This window comes from Heloderma suspectum, chromosome 7, assembly GCF_057233095.1.
Source record: "Heloderma suspectum isolate Gila_16-S chromosome 7, 16-S_ref, whole genome shotgun sequence".
In the NCBI taxonomy this organism is placed as follows: Eukaryota; Metazoa; Chordata; class Lepidosauria; order Squamata; family Helodermatidae; genus Heloderma; species Heloderma suspectum.
The window spans coordinates 87,451,679-87,474,782 of NC_139464.1; the positions used below are offsets into that span (position 1 = coordinate 87,451,679).

Consider the following 23,104-nt stretch of genomic DNA (forward strand, 5'->3'; position numbering starts at 1 on the left):
ATATGGTTCTAAGCGATATGGAGAGCCTGCATGTGTAACAATGATGCCGAAGGACTGATGTTCTGTCCCTCTCATTCAGCCATTCATTATTGCCTTGATTATTGATTATTGCCCACATCTCCCAGGTTAATGCTTTAGATGTGCTATATATGTACTGTTTTTGTGTCATTGCTAAGCAGAACTTGGAATGGCCCAAAGGCATAAAACAATCTTATAATTGTTAGTATTTTACAAACAACGGGCAACGCCAATTTCTTCCCCTTCTGGCATATAGAAGGGGAAGAAATGGAAGCAGTGACAGATTTTACTTTCTTGGGCTCCAAGATCACCGCAGATGGTGACTGTAGCCATGAAATTAAAAGACGCTTGCTCCTTGGGAGGAAAGCTATGGCAAACCTAGACAGCACAGTAAGAAGCAGAGACATCACCTTGCCGACAAAGGTCCGTCTAATCAAAGCTATGGTTTTCCCAGTAGTAATGTATGGCTGTGAGAGCTGGACTATAAGGAAGGCTGAGCGCCGAAGAATTGATGCTTTCGAACTGTGGTGCTGGAGAAGACTCTTACAAATCCCCTGGACTGCAAGGAGGTCCAATCAGTCAATCCTAAAGGAAATCAACCCTGACTGCTCATTGGAAGGACAGATACTGAAGCTGAAGCTGAAATATTTTGGCCACCTAATGCGAAGAGCAAACTCTCTGGAAAAGACCCTGATGCTGGGAAAGACTGAAGGCAAAAGGAGAAGGGGACGACAGAGGATGAGATGGCTAGATAGCATCACCCATGCAATGAATATGAACTTGAGCACGCTCCGGGAGAGAGCGCAGGACAGGAAGACCTGGCGTGCTATGGTCCATGGGGTCACGAAGAGTCGGACACGACTGAACAACAACAAACAACAATTTTACAAACTCCTTATGTTCTAGCCTTTATGAACCTTTGTAATTTTATCCAAGTTGTTCTTCTCAAAGGACTATCCAACACTGCAATGAGCAGTTTACAGCACAACTGTATCAAGATGGTATCAAGACAATACAACAGATAGGGCCTGGGCCCAAAGGGACACCCATGATGTTGACACAGGGGTCCTTGCAGAGTGACAAGCAAAATATGGCTGGTGGGGACATGGGAGAGGGCCTTCCCAGAAGCAGCACCCAGGCTTCAGAACTAACTGCTTCCAAAAGCTCACCTGACAGCCCTCTCTGCCTGTTTTAGGCATAAAGTCAAGATGCTAACATTTCAGCAAGTTTGTGGCATGGGTGGTACAGTATGTCACTCGAGCTGCATTTTATTGACTTTTGTGCTTATGCTGTATTCTGTTTTGCTCCATTTTATGGATTTGGGGGGAGCTTGATCATTTTAATTTTTTTAGCGCAATAGGGGCCTGTGTATTAATGTCATGTTTGATGTTGTGATTGTTAGCCTTTTTGAAGGCCCCACTGAGTCAGAAAGGTGGCACAGACATGCTTAAAATAGTTCATAAAGAAATGCTAAATGTTGGAGACTCCTCTTGCATTTAGGGAAAGCACTGCAGCTCAGCAGCAGAGCACGTGTTTGCACGCAGAAGGTCCCAGATTCAACCTCTGACATCTCTGAGTGCAGCTGTGAAAGACTCACATCTGACACCCTGGAGAGCTCCCACCACACAGGTCGATCAGGGCTGGGTAACTGTGGGAGATCCGGGGGGCCTTTTTTGCCCCCAGAACCCCTCCATGGGCTTCTGGAAAAAAAAAACAGAGTTTGCTGCCAAAATTCAGAGGCGAACCACTCCATAGTGCTAAATCTGCCATTCCGGGGGTGATGCAACAGTGGGGTAGTGGGGGGCACAGTGAAGGGCAGTGGGGGCTCCCCGTGGGTCATGTGTTGCCCACACCTGGTGTAGATCATACAGAGCTAGATGGACCAATGGTCTGACTTGATGAAAAGCGGCTTCCTCTCTTCCTCTGTGTGGACCTGCTTTCTTCTCACACATGGGGCGCCTTTGATTCCAGCGTATGTGTTCGCTATCATGGACATTGTCCTCTAATAAACTGTTCTGGATGGATTCGATGTTTACAGTCATTCTGTAGATGCTACAAGCAGTGATTTTGATAAATATTTTGAAAAATATTGATGTTTTAATGTTAATACACCTCCTAGGTACATGAACACTTTGACTTCAAAGCTGATGAAGATTCAAATTTCCAGGACCAAATGGCTAAAGAAACCCTTCTTGAAGATACTTTCAGAATTCTCTTATCAAATCAAACTTCTTCCTCTGCTTTCCTTGAGGCTTTACAGAATGTATACCGATCAGCAGGAATTAAGGTAGATGTGGATACCAAATGTAGTCCACAAAGCGCTATTTCATAATACACTATTTCATAATGATTGGCATTCATTTTACCAGGGCTGCTATAGCTGTTATAGGAAACAGCAATGTTGTCACAGTATCAAACGCGTGTGTGTGTATGATGATGATGCCACAGGAGCAGAAAGAGAGCCCACAGAACAATTCTTGAGGGCCAAATACATAGCATGCATCCACTTTTGCTTAAATTAATTACAGGCACGTGTGTGTGTGTGTGTGTGTGTGCGCGTGTGAATCTTCATCAGAAAAGTTGCAAGTCTAAATACAGGGTCTCACATGCTGGCAAAATGGCATTAAATATTGTAATTGGTTCAGCTGGAGGGAAATATCCAAACTCTTTTGATATTTTACATATTTTCAGGTAAAAATAATATTGCATGACGATATTTTTGCCAGTAATTTTTGAAGCCTCAGGCAATTCCAAATCCAGGGCTAATGCAGCCTTAACACTTCTGACCTTTTAACCATGGACAGAAGATTGGGAGCATGTGCTTCCTCCCCTAGGCAATTTTCTCAAGGATGAATCCTCTTCACCGTTCCCACACCTGAATGGATCAGAGCATCCAACAAAAATATTTTTTGTGTTTGTTTTGCATACTATATCTGGGAGTAAGATTGTATTCCCTCCAACCCAGTCACTTCTTTGTCACAAAGAAACCATGTGCCACCCTCAACCATGGTTACTTTGGCACCAGTGTTAACCGTGGTTAATGCTGATGTGAGTTTATTTTATCCTGGGTTTTTAACCAGCTTCCAGCCTCTAATCCACAGCTGGAGCCATTTATCCAGTTAATACAAGCTACTAATTATGGCCCTGTGAGTAATTTAGTTTATGATTGCTAGAGCATCTTGCTTTTCACTCAGAACTAGATTATCCCTTGAGCTGTGATGCAACACACATCAGGCCTCCTGAAATATGCTGACATTATTTGGAGGTTCCTAAGTATACCGTGTGCTCATCATGCTTCTAGTGTTGTATTGCTTTAAAACTCCTCACAACTCAGAATATGGTTTCTGTTCCACTGTTAAATGGAAGACAGGCATGGACTGTCTCCGCCCGGCAGGGAAATAGAGCACCTAAAGGCAGACAGAAGAAGGGTGGCCAGGATGCCCACATGGTGGGTCATTTCAGGCCTCCTTATGCGTACATAATTGCACCTCAGCATCTGATGGTCCAGTCCTAAATGCATCTAGGGAGCAATCCTATGCATGTTTAGACAGAGAAAAGGCCTACAACTCCCAGCATTCCCCAGCCAGTCTAAATATGCATAGGATTGCGCCCTTAGTTGTTTTCACCAAGTCAGTGTGCTATAGGGCAAATTTAAAGAATCCGCAGAATTCAGTGGTGAAGCTTTTCCTGGACTGTACTACTTCAGACTGTCTGTGGTCAACTAACTGTAAATCTGAATGCCTCTAGAAGGAGAAGGAAAAAAGAAAGAGGAAAAGACACTGTTTATAAAAACAGACAGAAAAATAAATGAAAAGTTAAGCTGAATTCTTTCTCCTGCCATACTAGGCTTAGCTGTATTGGTAGATCTTTTTCCACTGGGGAAATCATGAATCATGCACATACACACCAGCAGCCTGAAGTGGTACAGCCTAGAGTGGTAGAGTCTAGAGAGGTCATTCAGTTCTGTGACTGTGTTCCCTAGGATCAGGGTGCCATAGCACCAGCAGCAAAGAGCTGTTTGGCTCAGAAGCACAGGACCCTGTTGTCATTTTATCCAGTCCAGGCTTTTCTTACTGCCTATGAACTTCTGCTGTCTTTTCACAGAATGAGTATCACTGGGAGGAATCTGAGCATTGTCTAACATTAGAAGAACTAAATCCATTGACCAGTTTTGTGAAAGAGCTTCAGAATATAGGGCAATTTGAACTGGTACGTCACATTTGTGGTTTTGTTTTGTAATTAATTCCTTTTGTTAATGTGAATATTTCCCTACATACCTTTTGATTGCTATACTTTTAGTTCATCATGGTAGGGAGAGAGAGAAAATGCCTTATTTGTAAATTGGTAAGAGATACAAATGCTTATCAGTATGCACGTGCCTTTGCTAATTTGATCTATATTCACTTTTCTTTCAGCTTTTCCCTTCTGCTGTTCCCAAGGTTCATTTTTTGCTGCATGACCTTTATCGTATGGTGAATCCAGAGGAAAAATTTGGCTCAATCCTGACTGTGCATTGGCTCCTTTCAAACTTACTTGAACAGTTGCAAGTCAGTAACAAAGTAGTACAAACAAATCTTCCAAGAAGGTAAGATAGTAATTTATGGGTTTACAGCAGGGGTACAGAACCCCTGGGCCTTATCCAGCCCACAGGGCTCCACAATCTGCCCTGCAGAGCCATGGGTTCCTCCAAGGGACAAGGCTTGGCCTCCATGCTCCACCTCCTGGAGAAATCCCTGCTGTTATCTCCAATCTGAGATTGGAGATAACAGCATTAGCTGGGGAGTGGCACACAGGGGAATCCCCACTGTTATCTCCAACCTCAGATTATCTCAGATTGGAGATAACAGTAGGAATGTGGGCAGTGAGAGGCTGGCACTGGGAAGAGCTCTTCCAGAGTAAAGTAGCTTTGCTTGGTGCATAGCAACCTCACAGGGACAGTAGGGACTTGGACACTCTTTCTGGCACCAGCCAAGTCACTTCATATGGTGACCATACCAGGATGATGGTTGTCTCATGAAGCCCAGAGCAAAGCCGGTGCTGGGAGAAGCAGCTGCTCTTCCTAGTGCCAGCCAAGTCCCTTTCTCCATGCTGAGAGAGACTTGGAACTCCATGCCTGTCTCAGTAGGGAGAAAGGTTAAAATGGGCAGGGGGTGCAGTGATGACATCAGTGGGTGCGGTAACACCCACAGATGTCATCCAGCCCACAGAGGGCCTGGAGGACAATCTAGCCCCCCCCCCATCTAGTTCTTCACCCCTGGTTTACAGCTCATCAGCTTATAGACTTGCTTCCATTAATAGGTGGCAACCTGTAGGGACTACTACAAAGATATATTTTTGATCCCTCATCTTTAAATCAATATCTGTTCACAAGTTAGGGCTACCATTGAGTTCACATTATAATTCCAGGTTTGGCTCATTAGGTTCAATACACCACAAGAGTGTGTATTGCCAAATATTGTATGTGGCTCAATCTGTAATGAACAGGAGTTAGTTGTACCTTTTACCAGCTTTCCCCAAGGTCAGTAGTGTTTATTGTGCAGAAGCAAGAGAGAAAATTACATAAACAGAAAGAAAGGAGGAGAGACTGAACTGATGCAGGCCCATTTTTCAAAGAATACCACCCAGCACTAACACACCAAAATCAAGTCATTTAGGTTGGCATAACATCCCGGCAATTCGTTGCACTGTTGCATTCACTGGTTAGCATCATCCCATCTCTCCATGCTTTATTTGCTGCTCTGCAAATCTTAAGATTGGAGCATCAGCCCAACTGTAACATTTCAGTGTTTTTCAAGATTTCAAAGACATCATCTCTAAAGAACAATATTGTTGTTAGTATAGCATAAAATTGCGTCTAACATCTTTGCTTCTGGAAACAGATGTATATTCATTCCTTGTTATCCATTATGAATTCATTAAATTTATTTCAATAAAGGTGACCCAAGACCCACCATATTTAAAGGGCAACTCTAATTGTGCATGTTGGTGACTGGAGTGGCTGGCTGCTGTGTGTGAACTGAAAGTTACATCCCAGGATCCATTGTGACTGTTATGGTGATGATGGGACATGGGGGAGTTGCATACTACTGAGTGACTGTGCAAACAGTATGACATACATCATCCTCAAAGATGGGGAAAGCGACATCTATTTAGAGAAAGTATTTTCTTACAACACTTTATGACCATTTAGCTGAGACAGATCTATTTTATTCCTGTGAAGTTGTATTAAAAGGAGTTGATGGCTGTGGTGTCTGCTTTCTATAAAACCACATTTTATTTCCATTAACTGATTCATTATTTATATAGCATTACAAAATTGATCGTTGATTTTCAAACACATTCAGCAATTGGGTAGTGGTAAACTACATATATAGTTAATAGCTGTACAAAGATTAGGGATAGATGAATCTCTCAAGTTCCATTTCAGACATTTTCTCATTTTGACGCAGTTAAGTCCATCCCATTTATACATCAATTGGCAGATTTTTTTAAAGTCTGCATGAAAATTAATACATATTTTCATTTGCATTTATCAAAATGTACACATTTTGTAGTTTTGTACACATTTTTCAAATTATATGCATTTTTGCAGGTGATTTCCCCTAAGATGAAGCATTCTGGTGTGTAGTTCTTGGTAATATACAAGTTTTTGTGTGCACTTTTCTCTACTGTATACATTTTTGTATGTATTTTTTAAATGAGCAAACTTGGATCATAAACTCTGGAAAAGTGAATATTGGTGTTTAACTATGTTCTGGTTCATGTATGGGTTCGGGTAGTGCAAATTTGGTAAATTTACATAAAATGCAAACTAAACAAATTTCTCCCCCTATCCCTAACAGTGATATACTTTACTTTCCAGTAAACAATTGCCTGTTTTCTGGATTACACTGTCCTCATTTGTTCTTCCATAGTCAATTAGTTTAGCCATAACAGCATACTTATACTTGTTGTTTTCCCATTCTTCTGATGTATGTATTTCATCAGCCTCTAATAGTTAGCATATAAGATCCTCACTGCTGTGATAATATAACAATTCTTGATAACTTCTACACTATATGTATAAGTAATAAGAATATCAAAGGATCCAGATTCATCAATTCTTTAAGTTGCTCTTCTGTTAAACTAATATTTCCTTGCAGGAAATCCACCATAGATAGTAATATGTTTCTGTCTTGTTCTTATACTTCCAGCACTATGAACCAGTGACATTTAAGAATTCTTTACAATGTTTCCACAGGCAAAACAAGGATTCCAGAAATGTGTCTTGGAGGAAAGCCAGATGGCCAGGCCATAGGTGAGAATTAAGAAGTGGATAAATAGAAAACTTGTAACACATCTGGCTTATAAGAAGCATAACCACTGTAGGAAAACCTCTATCAAAACAATAATTCTGCACAGTTCACCAGGTACTGTTACTGACAACCTCCACTCATATCAACTGGCCTTGTACAAGGTTCTCATGCAAGCCCTGTTGAAATGAATGGGAGTTGCACAAGAAGCATCTCCTGGGAAATTTCATTCATTCACTTCAGAGACAATTAATCCTCAAGTGGAGGCTGGTGGATCTGATTTCAGTGGAGCTGTGAATCCATTCTGGGTTTCAGTCAGGACCAGCCAGAACTCTAAAGGTGATGAACCCTATCCCCCAAACCAGCCAAGTTCTGGCTGAAACCCAGAATGGATTTACAGCCCCATTGAAATTGGAGCCACCAGACTCCACTGGGGACCCCTGTCGTCTTTTGCATATGGCCACCCTAGGTGTACAGGAAGAACACTAAGGATAACTTTCATCAGAGAATAAAGAATATATGGCGCTCAAAGTCAGACTGGAAGACCTAAATATCTTCTGCCAAAAAGATATCACAAAAGAACAATGGCTTGAGTGCTCTTTAATGCTTTGTATAACATAAATATGTAATAAATAGGGTTGCTTTTATTCAGATTCTGAATTCCAGACTCTGCTCATGCATTGGGACCAGATTTTTGAATCAACAAATGCTATAACTGAATATACCACCATTTGACACTAGCTGATCATATGTGTTGTCTCTCAACTCCTGAAATGCTAAGTATTATCATCATTGTTCATAAGATCCTATAATTTTATTTTATTATTTATTATTAAATTTATTAATCGCCCATCTGGCTGGTCACCCAGCCACTCTGGGCGATGTACAACATACAATAAAACAGTTTAAAACAATAAAATTCTACAATAAAAACATTTTCTAAAATACCCTAACCCACCCCAAATGCCTGCCTGAACAACCACGTTTTTAATGCACGACGGAAGCTCATTAAAGAGGGGTCATGACGGAGTTCCCTAGGGAGGGAGTTCCACAGAGTGGGGGCCACCACAGAAAAGGCCCTCTCCCTCATCCCCACCAGTCTAGCTGTCCTGGCTGATGGGACAGAGAGTAGGCCATCCGAGGCTGATCTTGTTAAGCGGCCTGTCTGGTGCTGCTGGAGGCGCTCCTTAAGATAGGCTGGGCCGGAACCATATAGGGTTTTAAAGGTCAAAACCAACACCTTGAATTTGGCCCAGAAAACAACTGGTAACCAGTGCAACTCCTTCAGCACTGGAGTGATGTGATCTCGCCAGCGGCTGCCTTTAATCAGGCAAGCCGCCACGTTCTGTACCAGCTGCAGTTTCCGAACCGTCTTCAAGGGTAAACCCACGTAGAGCGCATTACAGTAGTCTAAACGAGAAGAGACCAGGGCATGTACTACTGATGGGAGCAGATGGTCAGGAAGGAAGGGGCGCAGCCGCCGTATCAGATGGAGTTGATACAGCACTGTCCAGCTCACAGCTGACACCTGAGCCTCCATGGACAGCTGGGAGTCCAAAATGACCCCCAGGCTGCGGACCTGGTCTTTCAAGGGTAGCTGTACCCCATTCAACACCAGGTCAACATCCCCTAGCCTCCTCTCGTCTCCCACCAAAAGTACCTCGGTCTTGTCAGGGTTCAGCTTCAGCTTATTCCTCCCCATCCAGCCACTCACCGTCTCCAGACATTTGGACAGGGATTCTATGGCCAACCTTGGTGAAGATTTGAATGAGAGATAGAGCTGCGTGTCATCCGCATATTGATGACAGTGCACCCCAAACCTCCTGATGATAGCCCCCAGCAGCTTCACATAGATGTTAAATAGCATCAGGGAGAGGATGGAACCCTGTGGCACCCCACAAGTAAGTGGCCACGGGTCCGAAACCTCCTTTCCCAGTGCTACCCTCTGGTACCTACCAGAGAGGAAGGACCGGAACCACCGCAATACGGTGTCTCCAATGCCCAACCCCTCCAGGCGGTCTAGGAGGATACCGTGGTCAACAAACAAGCTAGCCTTTCCCAGTTCTTCCCCTAAATAATCATCTTTCTGTACCTAATTAGGGATCATGTCATAAACATGTCAAATTAGCACAGGCATAGAGTTAAAATAAAGGATTTCCAGTACAGTCTATTTAGGGATGCCAGGATACTACCCTCTAGTGTTGTAGCTAATAAGCCGTGGCCTGTTTAAATTATGTGATCTCATCCTTGCTACAGCCATCCCTGCAGGCACAAATTAATATCCATCTGACTTGACCATTTCATTGCTCCAATAATAAAAAATGTTCAATGGTATTAAGTGAGGGGTAAGCAAAACCTGTCCTTCTGGCAAATGCAGTTTAGCATATGCAATAGCAGGTCTTAACTGAGGGCCCCATAAGAAATTTCTAAATGATTATTAGTGGACTACCATGAAAAATAGATATGGTCCATGATAGATTTAATTACATTATCTTTCCCCATAAAGATTATTGGAATGAATACCATCTATTAAGGTCAAGCTCTATTTCCTTTATTGGCTCTTTTATTATTCTAGATTAATCTCCACCATCTTATTAATGTCAGCAGTTACCAAACTAATTCTGCTGGAAGAAAAGTACATTAAAAAAAACCTTACAGCAATATATTGCACAGCAGAAGGAACAATAGCATTTGCAAATGTTTTGTCTTTCTGTGTTTTTAATTTAGATTTATTTAATTTATTTTTTGGGTGTTTCATTGTTAGGACTTCTTTCTCAGAAAAGGGTAGCATGAAAACAAGAGTGTCTTCCCCAATCCATGAAAAACGCAAAGGTAACATGTATTTTTTTTCTCAATTTAATGCTATTTGTTGAAAAAAAATGTCACTGACTTAGGGTCACTACATCATAATTAAACCCAACCATATGAAGGCTGCTGTATGTGGCAGTGTTTCATGACGGTTTTCAGCAGCCCACTGTAAGCTATACAAATAGTGGGGTTGAAATGGTAGGGAGAAATTGGAGATTCTCATGCTGAGTGCATACGTACAAAGAAATTGGTCATTTAGACATGCTTCCACGTAGGTGGATTTACAGTAATTACCATGAATGTATCTAATGGTAGTCCTACTTAGAGTACTGACATGAATGGAACTTAAATTAGACTTACATTGGGTACAGCCCCATTTGACCACTTACATAGCTGGCCCACTAATGGCATTGTTGAACACTGGATTCGCTTTGGTCATCAGCGTGACTTTATCTTATTGTCACAATTAAGGCTGGGGCTGTATTGTTTGTTGAAGGCATTTGCCCGTTTTTGTAACATTAATCATTTAGTTATAAATTATATCAAAACCAAGATCTTGATCTTTTCAAAACAGAAAATTATATAGTTGGACTCTCAATGGAAATCAAATTGAACAAGTATATAAGTATCTTGGTATATATTTTCATCATACTTTAAAATGGAGTCTTCAAAGATCTTCGGCACTCTTGTTGGCATGTTAACAGCCTAGCACCTCTCCAAAGATTCTATTTTTCAAAGGAAAGTCAGTTAATGTATATGGCTTTACAGGTATTTCATGCTAAAATTATAATCCTGCTTTTATATGGGGTAGCCATGTGGATACAGGGCATGAATAACGAGGTTGAAAGTTTTCAGCCACTTTTCCTCAGAACAATTCTTGGGCTTGGAAACCGGATTAAACTCCATAACATGTAGAGCTGGGATGTCTACTTTACCTAGATGGATTAAATTTTGTTTTGAGCAACAGGACTCTTGCTACTGTTCTGTGATCTGGCACCACTCTTATAGAAATAGCTGGGTGAAGGCTGTACACTGTAAAATAATGGAAATGGGTATTTCTCCATTTTTTTCTCTGTGCAAGGAAAAAGCAAGAGCGGTTCTGTTGTTAAGATTGTACAATACTGAATGGCAAAATTTGATATCCTTAGCAGCTAAATTCTGTTCTTCTATTTTTGGCATTCAATTCCGAATTGGGAGAAAAGGGGCTAACTATCTAACAACTGTTCATGTTTATAACCCTCAGGTTGCATTTACATTGGCTTGTATGAGTGTTCTACTATATGCCATGCTAGAAAGAAGGTTCTTCATTGCAACCTTGTTGTCCTTGTGGTTCAGGGGATTTAGAAACTGTAATGCATGTCTTATTATATTCCAATTTCTATTGAGATATTAGGGGACAATTGATTATACCTTTAAGAACTAAGTTTACAGGCAGAGACAATCTGTTTTATGTATCTTACTATTTAGCTGACACCAGGGGCGTTGCTAGGGCCTTAAAAGATCCGGGACACAGGCCCATAACACAAATTTGCATACACACGCACGCACACACACGTATACAAGTCTAAGTGCACATCTAATATGTGTGTGTGTGTGTGTGTGGTGTGTGCATGCAGTGTGCTTGCGTGTGTGTATAGATTACATACATACAGACATACATACATAAGAAGTGTGCACAGACCCCCCACCCCACTTCAACTCAGACCCCGATTCAGCATTTTGGAAAACATCCCACTTCTGCTCTGGCCAATTTGTAGTCGGACCACTTCAGCTCAGCACGAAACTTGAGTCAAGGTTTGGAAAAATGAGTCTTTATGCTTCCTGTTGACTACCATGGGAATTTAGAAAAAAAACTGTAACTTTTTTCTCTTGTTCAGAACTAGATAATTTCAGGCATAGTAACCCCCTAGGAGGGGATTACACCTGCCCAATGTCAGAAAAATAGGTGCAGGGTTTATATTTTCTTTTAAAGGGAACTGCCAAATAACGTTTTTTTATTCCTTGGAGGAATTGGATAAAAATTTCAGGATTCATTGCCCCATCAGAGGAGATCATGTCTGCCAAATTTCAGAATGATAGCCACAAGGATTTTTGTGCAAGGGCGGCCTTGACATTTTGAGGTCTCCGAAAGAAGACATACTTACCTCCCTATGTTCCTTGTGGACCATTGTCCTGAAAATTACAGAGAGCCTACAGTTGTACCTAAGTAAGAAACCAGCAAAGTTTGAGAAGGATAAGTGCAGCAGTTCATGTGGAAGGGGAGTTCTCCAGTTTGGGGGAGGGAGTGATTTGCTTTCCCTTCTATTCACCCCTTCCCCAATAATTTTGGGTAAATTTGTAAGAAAATGCAAAGGTCATTAGAGATGTCCCCTAGGCAAGAAACCTGCCAAGTTTCTGAAGGATATACATGCATTCTAATTTAGAATGACTAGAATTTATTTACATTTCACCAATGTTAGCAGCAGGGGGACATGGGTGGGAAGGTGCTATTGCACTCATGTCCTGCTTGTGGGTGTCCTATGGGCATCTGGTTGGCCACTGTGTGAACAGTATGCTGGACTAGATAGACCTTGGTCTGATGCAGCACGGCTCTTCTTATGTTCTTAAATAGAGAGTGCCTCTGAGCATGTGCAGAATGTTTTACTTTCACCACTGAGCACTTACATTCTCCCTCTACCAATTCTATTCCCCTCCATGCAACCATCCCTCCTTATCCTACCATCCTCCAGCAACTCTTCATAAAAACAGATGTCTTGTTTTGTGCAACTCCTCTCTACCTCCTCCTTGTTATGCACAAGCTCTCACTGTATCTTCCTCCCCATAACTTCATTTGTGCCAAGACCTCACCAGGATTCAGCCAATGAGTCTGTTTTCAAAACAAGGGCTAAGTTATGGAGAAACTCTGAGCGTACACTGTTTATTTATTTATTTATTTTATTAATCACCCATCTGGCTGGTCATCCAGCCACTCTGGGCAATGTACAATAATTAAAACAGTTTAAAACAATAAAATTATACATTAAAAACATCATATTTCTAAAAATACCCTAACCCACCCCAAATGCCTGCCTGAACAATCACGTTTTTAATGCATGGCGGAAGCTCATTAAAGAGAGGGCATGGCGGAGTTCCCTAGGGAGGGAGTTCCACAGAGTGGGGGCCATCACAGAGAAGGCCCTCTCCCTCGTCCTCACCAATCTAGGTGTCCTGGCTGATGGGACAGAGAGAAGGCCATCCGAGGCTGATCTTGTTAAGCGGCCTGTTTGGTGTTGCTGGAGGCGCTCCTTAAAATAGGCTGGGCCGGAACTATATAGGGTTTTAAAGGTCAAAACCAACACCTTGAATTTGGCCCAGAAAACAACTGGTAGCCAGTGCAACTCCTTCAGCACTGGAGTGATGTGATCTCGCCGGCGGCTGCTTTAATCAGGCGAGCTGCTGCATTCTGTACCAGCTGCAGCTTCCGAACCGTCTTCAAGGGTAACCCCACATAGAGCACATTTCAGTAGTCTAAACGAGAGGAGACCAGGGCATGTACTACCGATGGGAGCAGATGGTCGGGAAGGTAGGGGCGCAGCCGCCATATCAGATGGAGTTGGTACAGCGCTGTCCAGCTCATAGCTGACACCTGAGCCTCCATGGACAGCTGGGAGTCCAAAATGACCCCCAGGCTGCGGACCTGGTCTTTCAAGGGTAGCCGTATGCCATTCAACACCAGGTCAACTTCCCCCAACCTCCTCTTGTCTCCCATCAAACGTACCTTGGTGTTGTCAGAGTTCAGCTTCAGCTTATTCCTCCCCATCCAGCCACTCACCGTCTCCAGACATTTGGACAGGGATTCTACGGCCAACCTTGGTGAAGATTTGAACGAGAGGTAGAGCTAAGTGCCTTTCCCTTACTACTGAAGCTAGAGTTCATGCAAAAAAAACCCTCCAAACCCACAAATGACAAAATATGTGTAGGACTGAGCTGAAAGGGTAGTCGATTCGTTAGACAGAATTGGGTAGGCACTGTATTAAGCCTGCAGTACCATGTTCACAACTCAGGACTTATTTCTGAATAAACATGCAGAACATCAAGGTGCAAACCTCCCTGCAAAAGTAACTTGTGCTGGAATCCTATGCACACTTTCCTGAGGGTAAGCCTCATTAAATATAATGGGACTTCTCAGTAGGCATACATAGGATTGCATAAATTAGCAATATTTATCCCCCTCCACTTAAAAAACAAACCAAAAACTCCTATTTTTATTAAAGCTTTCTGTTCAGAGGAACACAGGAAGCTGCCTTGTACTGAGTCAGAGCCTGGGTCCATCTAGCGCAGTTTTGTTGACACTGACTGGCAGCAGCGGCTCTCCAGGGTTTCAGGCAGGATTCTTTCCTGGCCCTACCTGGAGATGCTGGGGATCGAACCTGGGACCATCTGCATGCAAAGCATGTGCTCTACCACTGAGCTACAGCCCTTCCTATTGCTGGATAATGGCAACTGACAAACAAAACAGCCCCAGATTTGTTTCTCTACAACCATGTGAACCCACTTTTCTCAAAGGCTTGAGTGAGAAGGAGGAAAACCAACCCTCTTGTCTGTTTGTATAAAGTCAAATACAGTTCAGAACTTCTCTTGTCCACCAAAGAGAATTCCCTTTAAGAGTTCCCCAAGATATGCTCTGGGTAGAATAAAGAAGGGAAAGAAAGAAAGAAAGAAAGAAAGAAAGAAAGAAAGAGGAGGGGAGGGGAGGGGAGGGGAGGGGAGGGGAGGGGCGAAGAATGGTGACTGGAAATGTGTGCGGGGGTGAGGAGTAGACAGAATTCCCTAAGCCAAGTGGCTTCTTTCAGAGAGGTAGTACTTCAGAGGAATTTAGGAGGCTGTGTATGTTTTGCAAGGATTGCACGTACTTAAATGAACTTTATGAGGTGAGGTCGCTGAGGGCTTTTTCTAGCTTTTTAAAAACTGTAGAACCTATTTAAAAGCTCCAGCAGTTTCTCGATCATGACGCCACATAGTCCTAACCCTCCCTTTGGGATTATTTGATTCCTACAGCTATTTAGGGGAAATTAAAGTGGAGGGGGAGAAAGAAGTTTGTGGAGGCTGATTGGATCCTTTGCTGTACTGAAGCCACTAAACTTCTGCAGAAGCCAAAGGTTCCAGTTCGGGGCAGTAAAATCAGATGCTGTGTGAAATACCAGTATTTCTCATGGAGCTCTTTCTTCCCTTCCTTCTCCCTCTTCAAAATTTCATTGCAGGCAAGTTCCCAACAGTGGGCATGTAAGAGCAGAAAAGAAAAGTAGTGGGGAGAGGTTTTTTGCACCTCAAAAAAATTCTACACCAGAGATTAGGGATAGTGACCTCCTAATGGTCACCTTAAACACCTTCTGATTAGGATCTCTAATCCCCTGGGTGATTGGACAGTTTTTACTTTTTGTTTTAGACTTTGAGAAAAGGAAAATTTACGCATGGCTAGCGCAAAAGCCACTGGACCTAACTGTCTGAAATTTGGTAGGTTCAGTCAGCTCCATAGGGCCTGCTAGGTCCCCAAATTCCATGAATTTATGTGGAAGCACACAAAAATTATAGCTCTTTACTTTGACAGGTTTTGTTGGAAAAAAAGCAAATTTTACCTGTGGCTAGCACAAAAGCCACTAGACCTAACTGTCTGAACTTTGGCAAGTTCAGTCATCTCTATAGGGGCTTCCAGGTCCCCAAATTCCATGCACATATGTGGAAGCACAAAAAAAATAGAGCTCTTTGCTTTGACACATTTTCTTGAAAATAGCAAACTTTACCTGTGACCAGCTCAAAGCCACTGGACCTAACTGCCTGACATTTGGCAGATTCAATCAGTTCCATGGGGGCTACCAAGCCTCCAAATTTCATGTATTTATCATACAAACTAAAAACATTATGGCCGTTTTTGTTTTCCAATGCAAGTCAATGGGAAAATGTTAAAAAATGGCAATTAGGACAGCTTAAACAATCCAGGGCACAGCTCAAACAGATCTGGGGCCCATGCCCAGGTAGCCCTATCTAAACGACACCCCTGGCTGACACCATTACTGTTGTTACTGGAATCGTTGCTAAGTTTTTTCTGTTACAGTTGAGTGCTCAGTTAACATCTTTTTTATTTGCTCAGCGTGGATGGTACACTGCTCTATACATCTTTGTATCTATACATCTTTGTATCTTGTTGGTCTATATGTCTGTGTGTGTGTGTGTGTGTGTGTGTGTATATATATATATATATATATATATATCTTGAATATCTTGCTTTTTCAGGTTGGTCATGGACCACAATAAACAGATTTTGATTTAGTTATCAGTCTGCTTATTCAAGGCATCCTATCTTGCTACTCTGTCAACAGCATCTCCCTCTTTTATGACCAGCCTGAAGGCAGACAAAGGGTAGTTTTCTAGAAAACAAAGGGTACATATCAAAGCTTACTGATTAATACCGGTAGGGTTTTTAGCATTTTTGGAATGTCCCATGACATTTGTATGGGACATTTGCAGATGTATGTAGTGGATGTAGTATAAACCATCCTAAATTGTGTTTGTTTATCTTTTAGGATTTAGTTTTCCATATCTGGCTAAAGAAATACACTGCAGTCATGGTAAGTCAAACCTGTACTGACAAAACCTAAGATTTTAGCAACAGGTGGCGCCAGTTCAACAAGATTGCATCCCGTATTTGTATATCCTTTGAGGAATGATTTTGTTTATGCCTATTACTTTACCATTGGCAAACTATAGTTGTTTGGGTAAAATGAATAGTTAGGATAGATTTACAGATCTAACACAGAATAGACTACTGTCCAGTTTTAGTCCCCTTCTAATATGGTTACTGATTTATTAAATTTCTATACCACCCAATAGCCTAAGCTGTCTGGGTTGTTCACAAAAGTTAAAACCATAAAATATAACAAGATGGTAAAACATAATATAAAACGTTTAAAAGTATAAAAGTACTACTGGTAACCACCAATCATTGGTTGGTTACCAGTATTCCTCCTTATCATCAACATCACAAACATTTTCATTAATCAATGGAAAAAGCTTTTTCCACTCTAATCCATATTAATTGTTCTAAGTCTTTTGTTTGTAATTCTTACTAAATGTGGCTTCGGAAGAAGAATTGTGGAACTGCCCATGGAATGTAATTTGGCTTATTGAAACCTAAAAAACTTACCCATCTTCATATGCAAAAAACTATAAATGCCTGGCAGAAGGAACAATAAACTGAATGTAGCAAGAATAAGGGATAATTACTAATCCTTGGGTTTTAATTGGATTTCTTTCTTTTTTAACAGATAAAGATACCCTATCTCATATTAGACAGATCTTCACCAGTCCACATTTGGACTTAAATCCTAATTTTGACCCAAAGATAAAAGAATACTACTCTGAAGTTCCGTTTGATGTAGCGACAGTAAAGATTAGAGCCGAGCCTGCAAATTGTCAGTGTGAAGTTCACTTGGATGAGAAGAAAGGACCAAGGTACTTGGGATGATGGGTTGTTATCCTAAGGGCATGGAATAGAGATATCTAAATGCTTGTGCACTTGATAAGCTGTAATATTGTGGCCATTTAAAATGCTGCCATACGGAAGCAACTGGCAAGCTGTTCAAGTGAGCAACTCCCCATTGGTTTTAGCAGTTTTCCATGACAGCATGGAGAAAAGCATGCTCCTTCATGTTTTGCCATGTGAAGCAGCCTTTACATCAGGGCTGGGCAACTGTAGTCCAGGGGCCGATTCCTCCCTCCAGAACCCACCAGGGGAGCGCATCCCCCCCTGCTGCCGCAATTGTTGCAGCTGAAAGTTGGTACTGCTGTGGCGGCAAAACACCCACAATTTCCCCTTAAAACAAGGCACACGGAGAGGGGAGTGTTTTCAAACAAAATCACACTCCCTGTGTGCCTTGTTTTAAAGGAAATAGCCTCTTTTTTTGCCACCAATGCCCCACCAAATGTCATCGCCAGCAGGAATGTGGGGGCCACAAAAAGGGCCAGGGGAGTGCATGCGGCCTATGGGCCACTTGTTGCCCACTCTTGCTCAATATGGTGCCTGTTGAAGTAGCACCTGTGTTGCACCTTGCTCATATATGTTGGCCCTAACTCCATAGCACTCTTCACATGACTGAATGCATATACAATGAACAGGCACAGGGGAAGACAAAACTGCAGCAGCAAGCCCGCCCCAGCATGGTCACTGTACCTTCTTACAGTCCCTGTGCACGTACAAACTGTACATGTGTGGCTCTGTGTGTGTAGCCAGAAATCCTGCAGAAATAAGGTTGCCAAATGTGTGTACAAAGCCGTCTGTCATAGAGTTTGTATTCGTTTTACCAAAAGTATAAATCAATTACCAGTGTGCAATCTGGTAATCTGGTACCAATCTACCCTGGAGTTTTAAGAACTAAAATAAGCTTCTCTGCTGAAAATAATGCAAATGAAATGTGAGGGTCACTCAAAAGCCACTTAACCACAGTCCAGAGAGAGAACCCCATGGGATCTTCATGGGCAACAGGATTTTTTTCTTCATTTTTTCCTATCAGTGCAGTGGCCCCATCCAACATGATTCGGCCAGGTGGGAGTAGGGATGGTTGCTTGGGTATGCAATTTCATATATACATAAAATGTTCTCTCTGTATATAATGGATTGGATCCAGACTTAGTCATATCTAAAGTAGAAATCTTTAGATCTAAAGTAGAAATCAATGGGTCTGTCCTAATTATGACCACATTTGGACCCAATGCATTGTAGCTAATTATCTGCAAACATATTATTATGTTTGCAGTCATAGAGCTTTCACAAATACATATATATCTTATACGATATATGCTATCATAACTGTCTGATGTTTGAAACAGGATACATGGCTGGCTATGGAATACTAGGACTCGTAGTAGTTTTTTTCTGCCTAAACATGCACTGGATTGCACCCTAAATAAATTAAGTAATGGTGTCTTTGGTCATCACTGGGGTGGAATTTCTGGATCATTCTGAGGGGGTGAGAATATTGGTAATACTTTGAATGCAACAATTCTTCATGGTGTGAGGGGAATGCCTTTCATAGAACTTACACATCCATAAGAATTCAAGCTGCAGAAGTTCCTGTGAATGCTATCCTAGTGTCCGGGCCAATATCTAACGTATTAACTGCTTTTTGTTGGAGTATGACAATTTGTTAGGAAATTGTGCATTGCACAAAAGTCTGCTTGCAACACAAGATGGCTGCAGTGAGTGATGAATACCAGCCTAAATATTTAGAAAATACAAGGATGAGAGGCATTATGTGCTTGATGTGCTTGTCTGAGAGATACTTTCTAGTTCTTTAACTCTTAGCCATTGGAGTAGCACTCTGGAGCAAACATTCTCCTCAAGTGACAGGCTCAATGGCCCTTCGTGCTTGGTTAGCGAGCAATTTCTAGGGCTAGCTGACATGAATAATCTCATTTGACTTAAACATCTTTTGGCAACATTGACAATCATCTTGTCAGCTGTTGTGCCCAAACTGAAGCTGAATCCCATATTTAGTGATAACCTATGACATCTAAATTTTTATAACAACTGAACCCTGTATCAGTTAAAATTGGGTCAGCTTTCATATGATTACTGACACTGTTATTTTTTCTGTACAGTTTAACCCTCCTACACTTGTTTAAAGCACTTTACTAATCTGATATTGGGGGCAAAGTGACCCCAATTAAATAATTGTTGTTGCTGTTTTTAAAAATGTGATACATTTCACAATGATTCTAATTTAATGCTACAAGTATGAAATTGTATAAGGATTGTTTATAATACAGGAGAAAAGTTATTCAGTGAAAAAAAGAAAAGAGAGAAAATTGATTTTTGTTATGGTTTCTTAAAGTGGGACAGTGGGAAAGCCAGTCAACTAAAGGGACAGGAAGGGGCCACAAGAGAGAAGGCAGAGATGAGAAACAGCACTCAAGGTGTAGCAAGGATATTAGTGTCTGATGAACAGAGAAAATGAGCAGGAGAACAGAAAAAGCAACAAAGCAACAAAGAGAGATAAAAAGAAGCATAAGAAAATAAGATGAGCCCTACTGGATCTGAACCAAGGTCCACTTACTCTAGGATCTTGATTCTCCCAGGGTTGAGCTAGATGCCCCCAGGAAGCCCTGGTGGGAGATGGCCGAGGATCTGGAGGTTCCAGGTTTACTCTTTCCCCCAACATACCTCCAGATAGAGGGGGAAAAGAGGAAAAGGGGAACAAAAACTCTTCCCCACCTTTCACCTTCTGCCCTTGCTGGGATGAGATGGCAGGGCTTAGGAAGTGGCCCAGTTGCTCCAACATGGACCTCTCCCTACCACCACCAACTTAAGATTACTCTGTAAAAGAAGTTAAAAACTTAATATGAAACAGAGGAAGCTAGTGAAGGGAAACATAATTAAAGTGCAAAGAAAGAAAACTTAAGGAGAAGAGACAAAAGATAAGAGATGGCTAGATAGCATCACCGATGCAATGAATATGAACTTGAGCACACTCCGGGAGAGAGCAGAGGACAGGAAGGCCTGGTGTGCTATGGTCCATGGGGTCACGAAGAGTCGGACACGACTGAACAACAACAACTGAAAGACCAATAAGCAAAACATGACAATAGTTAGCATGAGTTAGAATGAGAGACTGAATAAGGGTTTTAGTAGAATCAGTAGATAAAAAAGAACAAATTTTTGAAATATTATAGAGAGAATTGACAAACAATAGCTAGAGCAGAAACATGAACTAGGCGAGAAAGTGAATGATCAAAGATAACACTTAAAAGTGGTGAGGCCAATTGGGGAAAAAGAAGGTGAAAGTAAAGTTTTAGGAGGGGATGCAATCAGTTCAGTCTTCTGCATATTGAGCTTCACACACAGTGTCTCACATCCGGGCAGACATAGCTCTAAGACAACTGGAAATATTAGTAAGAACAGAGGAAAAGAAGGAAGGAACAGAAAGATAGCTCTGGATATCATCATAAATTCATCTACCATATATAAAGGAAATAAAAAGCATTTTAACTAACGCTCTTACGGCCTGTTATACCTGTAAAGTGAACTGATATATGAAGTTAGTCTTTTCACTGACATTTTGTTCTTGCCTCTCCCCCACCCCCTCCTTTCTAACAGTGATTCAACTTACCCTCTTGGCCTAGGAATAAACAGAGTAAACATTCTGGTAACAGATGGATCTCAATCACTGCATGAGGTTGTGAGCATCTACAAAATCATCATTTATCGAGAAGACCGTCCAAGCCTGCCATTGTTTGATGACTTCATGCTGTGTGGTTTTGTGCAGGTATTTTTTTTATTTTTTACAAAAACAAAAAACAGTTTATCCTTAATTCTTGCCACTTCATGTATTCTTGTATACTGAAGGAATCCGTTGTTCTGTGGTGCTTCTCCCCTTTTTTGTTTTTTTCATTAGATCAGGAGTTTTCACTTGCCTCTGCTGATTTAGCCAATTTTTTTTCCTTCTTCCAATGTCTATTTTTCAGTTTCAACCTGTCGTAAAGACTTCCTACTTCTGCAAGTCCTCATGGACAAATGCATCTCCATGGGCATGTGGATGATTGCACATTTGAGTAGCCCCCACAATAAAGGACCATAGATCACTGGAAAAGAGTACATGCTTTACATCCAAAAAGTCGTAGGTTCAATCCCTGCTATCTCAATGTAGGATGGGGAAAGACTCCTCTCTGAAACCCTGGAGAGCCACTACCAGTCAATGTAGACCATGTGGGGACTACAACCCCCATCTTCCTCGAAGCATAGCCAGTGGCTGGGGATGATGAGACTTGTAATTCAACACATCTGAAGGGCACCATGTTGGGGAAACCCGGTGTAGACAATATTGACCTAGAGGCACCAGCTGTCTGAAGCTTCCTATCTGCATGCAGAAAGCTTAGCAGACAGGGAAGAGGCTTCCAGCATCACTTTCCTGACTGTCTGAGCGTAAGTGACCTTTTGATTATTATTTTTTTAAAGCACTTCATTTTCAGAACTTTTTCTCAGTTCAAATTGCTTTATTATAGAAGTGTTCAAAATTAGGAAGACTTTTCAAGGTGATAATAAAAAGATGATGGTGAGCTGTGATCATCTGGCAGGTGACTTTAAACACATCACTATTTCCATGCAACCAGGGGCTTGTGTTTCTTGGGCTGCAGGCCCCCAGGCCACATTGCAAACTGCTTTGAAAAGGGAGGTCTTCCAAAAGCAGTTTGTGATATGGTACAGGGGCCTGTGGTTTGAAGGCGGCAATGCCACTGGGCAAAGCCAAGCCTCTGGGTGCGCCTGGCCCTGACCTAGCTCCTTGGATCCCAGATGGTATTTTGTATCACTTCTAATGAAGGCACACCCTTCCGGGGACCAACTGTCCCATTCAGAAATATCACTTCTTGCGATGCCTGTTTCAGCCTCTGCTGCTTTTAACCGATCTTGCATTGTATTTGTGTTTTTATTACCAAGAACAATTAGCTGTTGGGCAACTAATACATTTTAGAAATCATAACATATGTAATAAAATACTACCTAATGATGGCTTTTATTTCACTTCAAATCTGAGTTTACAGGGTCAGTTTCCACAAGAAATTCTTCATAGTTTGAATCTTGTACTGACAGTGTGTTTTTTGTAAAAAAAAAAAACAAAAAAAAAACTGTAAATCTGAGTTTACAGGGTCAGTTATTTGAAATATTTGGCCAGTTTACAGGGTCAGTATTTGAAATACTTCAAATCTGAGTTTACAGGGTCAGATTCCACAAGAAATTCTTCATAGTTTGTATCTTGTACTGACCGTGTATTTTCTATGCAGGAGTACATTACTCATGCTGGCCGGATTTGCCTGTGCCAGAGATCAGAGACTTCCATGCTTTTTTTCTCTGTAGTAACCAGACACCTGTTCCAGGAGCAAAAGGATAAACAGAGAGCAAACGGATGAGGTCTTCTTTACACACTTGACTAGGCACAACTGGACTCATGCATAGGAAG

The 23,104-nt window shown here is 41.7% G+C and overlaps 1 protein-coding gene across 1 annotated transcript in view; it reads left to right on the forward strand.

Moving 5' to 3' along the window:
- CPED1 (cadherin like and PC-esterase domain containing 1) overlaps positions 1–23,104 on the forward strand; it is a 153,479-nt gene that overhangs the window by 70,780 nt on the left and 59,595 nt on the right. Inside the window, exons 10-17 of the mRNA XM_084811823.1 lie at positions 2,138–2,305; positions 4,123–4,227; positions 4,434–4,603; positions 7,259–7,315; positions 10,075–10,142; positions 16,679–16,723; positions 17,420–17,606; positions 21,247–21,415. Of these exons, the coding sequence (XP_084667949.1) occupies positions 2,138–2,305; positions 4,123–4,227; positions 4,434–4,603; positions 7,259–7,315; positions 10,075–10,142; positions 16,679–16,723; positions 17,420–17,606; positions 21,247–21,415 (969 nt within the window). The remainder of the gene's footprint in view (positions 1–2,137; positions 2,306–4,122; positions 4,228–4,433; positions 4,604–7,258; positions 7,316–10,074; positions 10,143–16,678; positions 16,724–17,419; positions 17,607–21,246; positions 21,416–23,104) is intronic.